The sequence below is a fragment of the Ruditapes philippinarum genome, unplaced genomic scaffold (genome assembly GCF_026571515.1).
Source record: "Ruditapes philippinarum isolate M1 unplaced genomic scaffold, ASM2657151v2 ctg3100_1_1_1_1, whole genome shotgun sequence".
NCBI lineage: Eukaryota > Metazoa > Mollusca > Bivalvia > Venerida > Veneridae > Ruditapes > Ruditapes philippinarum.
This window is the reverse complement of record NW_026859510.1, coordinates 78,812-84,680: the sequence shown is the minus strand read 5'-3', so window position 1 is coordinate 84,680 and position 5,869 is coordinate 78,812. Positions and strand designations below refer to the sequence as shown.

The window sequence follows — 5,869 nt, the reverse complement described above, 5'->3', positions numbered from 1 at the left end:
TTTTTTTTACATGATTTTAAACAGTTTTAGAAAGTTCGCTACTGAAATCGAGCTGTTAAATCAATTTCAGACGGGGTTCAGAAAGGATTACTCAATTATTGACAACACGCCGCACGACAACGCGCAGTTTGGCGTGCATCGTTAGCGACAGGACGACAAGACGGAAGTCCGACAACGCGCCGTTTGGCGCTTTGCCGTGTTGTCGCTTGCGCCAAAAAGACGCACAAAAGCGTTCCAAATCAGCTGCCATTTAAAGGTTCAATGACTCAATGGCTGACAAATTCAATTTTGAGAATGACATTCAGACTAAAACTTCTTCAAATTTAGTTTATAAGGGTTTTTTATTAATATGTTTTCCAATACTGGTATATCTGTTCATGGCATTTGTAAAAGAGATCTTTGTATCACCATTCCAATGTTTATCATTTAATTTTAAGTCAGGTTATTCTTTTTACTGTTATAGTACTGCTAAATCATGAAAGGTGTACAGTTAAACAATCACACACGCACAGACACATGCACGCACGCACACACAACGCTCTTAGTCAGAAATTAAACAAACACGCGAATTACAGCTGTCAATATCCACCGTGTATATCCAGTAACGCAGGAATGTGCAAATTACGCAGGAATTGTGCAAAAATAACGCAGAATTGTGCAATTTAGTGGCTAAAGCGAGCACCGCGATAAGTAAATGGACCAACATTTTTATTGTACACCAAATTAGAAGAAATGTGTTAGCGCATACGGTTGCTGAGACATTATACTTAAACCTCATCAAAAATATTTCCATGAAAATGTGTATTTTTCAAGATTATTCGTGAAAATGACGACCCGACTAGCGTATTGATGGCTATTTTTAGTTTCGTTGATATCTTTAAATACAATAACGTATTACTTCATGTTTTTATATGAGGTGTACCTGAGACATTTTCCAATCTACTCGTATCATATTACATTTAATTTTGCAGGTAAAACGAAATTGAAACCATTTTTACGAAGTAACGCCTAATTCGTGAATGGAGCACTGAAGCAACGGCGGTTATCTCACTAAAAGTAGCTAAATCCTATTTTGCCACCTACCATCTATTGTTATATGACACTGTTCGGTTGACAAATGTTTTAGGTATACAGAATACGAAAAAATAATGCTTTAAATGTGTTAAATGCACATATTTATTTGACGAAACACAAAAGTCACCTTCGAAACGGTTATCTGGTTGTCTTTCTCACGAATGATCTAAAGAATTAAACATATTCCTGAAAGAAATTGTAATGCCGGTTAAAGTATTATGTCGTAGCAGCCGTATGTGCTAATTCACTTCTTTAAATTTGATTTAGAATACAATATTTTGGTTTGTTTACTTATTGTATTATTCTTTTTGGTTATAGCGTTGCACAGATTCTGCGTTACTTTTAACGCTAATTGCACATTCCTGCGTTACTGTATATGCACGGTGATATGGGACTCATATGCTGTTGCTTATGACAAATTGGTAAGGAAGTGTTGACAAGTTATTATTCACAGACAATACGACCTTTGTGACTGTGTTATCTCAATAGAAAAGTTCATTATTTTGCGGTGTCATATGCAGAAAATTTGACTTGGTGATGCCTTATCTCTAATAATCATTCAGTCTGTTGTTTGTCATAAAGCTACCATGTTGAAGTTTTTAACTCTTTTTTTGTTCGTCCGATATATCACTTCAGTCGAACCGAGCGCAAAGAAAAGATTGGTTTTACATTCAGAGGAAGATGTAGCACAGACAATTGCCAAATTACAAAATGAATTAGATGCTTTAAAGAAACAGATCTCGAGTAAGTTTTATGATATAGTACATATTTCAATATATCTAGAAAGCTACGCATTATCAAATGAGACATTAACTTAGTATTATGACTATTACGAAGAACCTTGCAAGACTTTACTATACAAGTGTTGTGTAAAACAGGTAATATATTTCTTCGGGAATGTTCACTTTATTCAGATCATGTGTTCAAAATGAACGTCAACTCGCAAAATTTATATGAATACCGTATAGGACTTAGAATTCAATAAAAGTACTAGTATTTTTAGTTAAATAAATTTGGTTTGACTATTTGAGTATAAACTTTCTTCTAAATTCGTTACAGGAAATGGTGTAACATATGTCAGATGGGGAAGGAATTCCTGCCCTTTAGATAATGAACTTGTCTATACAGGTATCCCTTCTATTTTGCATGTGTTTTTTGCTATTTTGCATGTGTTTTTTTTTGCTTGCGTGATGAAATTGTAATAATAATTTAGGAATTTAAAAAGTTTATTCTTTCCGTTTTACTATTTTCAATAAAGGATATACAGCAGGAAAACATTACGATGGAGATGGAAGTGGTTCAACCAATCTATGTCTTCCAAAACATCCGACATGGGGGAGATATGTCGATGGCAACTACCATGGATACCGCGGACATATCTTTGGTACAGAGATCGATATAGTTGAACCAAATCACATATTTCCATACGCTGTATCCCAACAAGATGTGCCGTGTGCTGTGTGTGAAAGCCCACGCAGTAAAATTCTAATGACACCAGCAATGAAAGAATGCCATTCTAATTGGACGATGGAATATGGGGGATACCTGATGGCCGGGACTTACGATAAAAGTGGCGCCTACGACTATGTGTGTATGGACACAGAGCCGGAGTTTATTCCGCATGGGGGAACGAACGACAACCAGCATATTTTGTACCTGGTGGAAGCTCAGTGTGGCTCCCTCCCCTGTCCACCTTATGTACAAGGACGTGAACTTGCATGCGTTGTTTGTTCGAAATAAATTTCAGAAATACATTGACAAAACAGATGAGTAAACATATAAAATATACATATCAATTTGTTATTCTTGAAACCGTTCATACTCAGTAAATCATTCAAAATTAATGTTTGTGTTTGAATGTCTCGAATGGAAAAATATGCATGTAGTTGAAACTGAATCCTATTTCTAAGTAGCAATAATTCATGACTAACTTTAATTTACTTTACTCGAATGTAAAAGCCTTCTTTAGGCAATTCATTGATAATGACATTATTTCATTGAATTTCCATAGAACGTAACACGACGTTACAACAGAATAATGCCTGTTCCAATGTTGCTTGTGTCAAAATACATGCATGCGTAGTTTGTCTTTAAATTTGCATGCCATCAGATAGGCCAAAATATTTCAAGAAAATAAATTTTTTCAATATGTATCACCATATAATATTATTTCTACTGCGTTACTTACGCAGTAATGGCTATTTATGCATATTTTGACCTCTGTCGTCATCGCGTTATCGCACTGTCGTCATCGCACTATCGTATTGTCGCCATCGCATTATCGCATTGCCGACTATCGCCTTCCGGTACACATACTCACATCCTTTCTTTTATCTGATTTGGCGGCTCTTAACTGCTGACGAATAAGCTGACGAAATAGAATGTGGGTAAATCATTTTACATTTGTAAATAGAATTTTTTGGAAGGGGTCTTTTTTCTCTCCAGTTAACTATAGGAAATCTTTTCATTTTGTATTTTACACAGACTGTTCAAATTTACATGATCATCTTATCATTTTCTTTACAAAATTTTATTTTGTACACATTTTTATTTCTTTTATTTTTTTTGTAAAATGATCAATGAATATAATTTGTTTCATTTTTTATATAAGTAATAAACAAACATTTTTTTTTTTTACATTTTTGTATCTTTTAAATGTCAACTTAACATCATTTTCATTTGAAATCTTTTGACTATATTAAAGTTGTCCATAATTTATTACCATTTTCCGTGTATGTATAACTCTTTAAGTATTTCCCCTGTCTTTGGATATAAAGTGATACTTATCAATAATTTATAATTACAAAAAAGAAAAGAAACAGAAAAAGGAAGAAAGGAATCTATTGACTAAATTAAAAGTATTGATTTTATGCTTTTCAGTGGATTACTGATTTATCCGTGAAAATTATATTTGATAATTTCACAGTGAAAATTATCAAAATATAATTTCACACTTTTCAATGACGAAACTACTTTTTTAAGATTTTCCCCATGTGGTACCTCAATTTTATTTTTGCTGACAATTTTGACAATGTCAGGCTGTTTAGAGAAAAGCAAAGCTGAAATTGATAAATAACTTAAATGTCAAAAGTAATAAAAAGAAGAAAACTTACTTCTATTCATCCAAATTACCAATCACCAAATATCGTCTCTTAATTTTTTTGTTTCATTTTTACAGTCTGAAAAATACATTCCTTCCACATGCAAAACTGTTCTTGATGACATTTGGGCATATTTAAGTATCCTACGAGCAATAACTGCCGTATGCTTTATGAAAACTTGAAAAGCAATGACAGCCATCAGCCCGAAGAATAAGTAAACAACCCAGCGTTCGTAAGGCAGCCTTTCAACAAATCCAAGTTTCCAATTTCCTAGCCGTTTTTTTTAATGTTTACACATCTGTCAACACTTATATATTGTCTGTTACAATCCTCAAATAAGTTTTCTTTCTTTTAAAAAGGTGTATGACTAACAAATCCAAATGATATCCCTCTGAATCAAACACAATTATTTTCCTCCCGTGAAATACACAACTTTTAAAAATGGCGGCCGTTTACATTTAACAGAGCCAGGTCTAATATAAATTCGCAGTAAGTAACAGAAATATGGATGGATGGTTGGACTTTTTCTCCTACTAGAAATGTTTCTTTTTATTATTAAAACAAGCGATCATATAAAATGAATAATATCACCGCCATTTAACGTTGCTTATCGAACTTATTTTCAGCCCAAGACTTCGTGTATTTGAGAAATTCGACTAATACATGTACATAATAGAGGCTACCAGTGAAGAAAACCGATTTCAATATTAAAATCAATATCAAAGAAAATTCGTTTTAACTTGTTTTTAAGCATAAAATAAAAAGAAAATGTGTTTGTTTGTTGTGTAAGATGTAATTTTATTTCATCTCGTGAACTTTAAAAACAGTATTCTCACTCGTAGCTACGCCACTCGTGAGAATACTTTTTTTAAAGCTCACTCGATGAAATAAAATTTCATCTTACACACAAACAAACAAATATCCTCTATATATTCCCATATTGTAAATCACTATACATTACAGAGGGACACAATGTGACAGTGCGATAGTGTTATGACGACATTACGACAGTGCAATGACGACAATGCGATAACGCGATGGCGAATTGGCGATATAACGATACCGCGATGGCGCACTATCGTATTGTCGCCATCGCATTATCGCACTGTTGCCATCGCATTTTCGCATTATAGTACTGTCGTAATCGCGTTATCGGACTATCGCATTGCCGTCATCGCACTGTTGCATTGTCGTCATCGCACTGTCGCCCTCTGGATAATAAAGTAAAACCACGATGGCCCTAACAATATTCCGTAGTTAATATACAATGATATACATGTATGTTACGAAATTCTTTAAACGACAGGCTACTGCTCACTGCCTACTGCTTACTGGGCAGTCTGATGCTCACTACCTACTGCTAGCTGCTTATTGACAGTCTAGTCAATTAAGAAGTATTCCGAATGTACACCCAGGTTCGCCCGCCATTTTGTTGAAAAATCTGCTGAGCTAAAGTTTACAGAAAACAATGGTATTAATTATTTTAAAAAGCCTGATAATTAGTAATTTTGAATTCATTGCAATTACTTGTTTACTACGGAATGCCGTTAGGGCCATTGCCTATGAATGTGTTGATCTGAAACGCGATAGTCGATAGAACGATGGTGAAAACGCGAAATCACGAAACTACGATGGTGAAAACGCGAAAGCACGATGATGAAAACGCGAAAGTACGATGATGAAAACGCGACAGT

The 5,869-nt window shown here is 34.3% G+C and overlaps 1 protein-coding gene across 1 annotated transcript; it reads left to right on the top strand.

Moving 5' to 3' along the window:
• The first annotated feature begins 1,585 nt into the window (after positions 1–1,585).
• On the top strand, positions 1,586–2,862 carry LOC132756760 (short-chain collagen C4-like). The gene is made up of 3 exons (XM_060747897.1): positions 1,586–1,818; positions 2,134–2,202; positions 2,333–2,862. The coding sequence occupies exons 1-3, from the start codon at positions 1,662–1,664 to the stop codon at positions 2,812–2,814; spliced, it is 708 nt and encodes a 235-aa protein (XP_060603880.1). The 5' UTR covers positions 1,586–1,661; the 3' UTR covers positions 2,815–2,862.
• Positions 2,863–5,869: the final 3,007 nt, after the last annotated feature.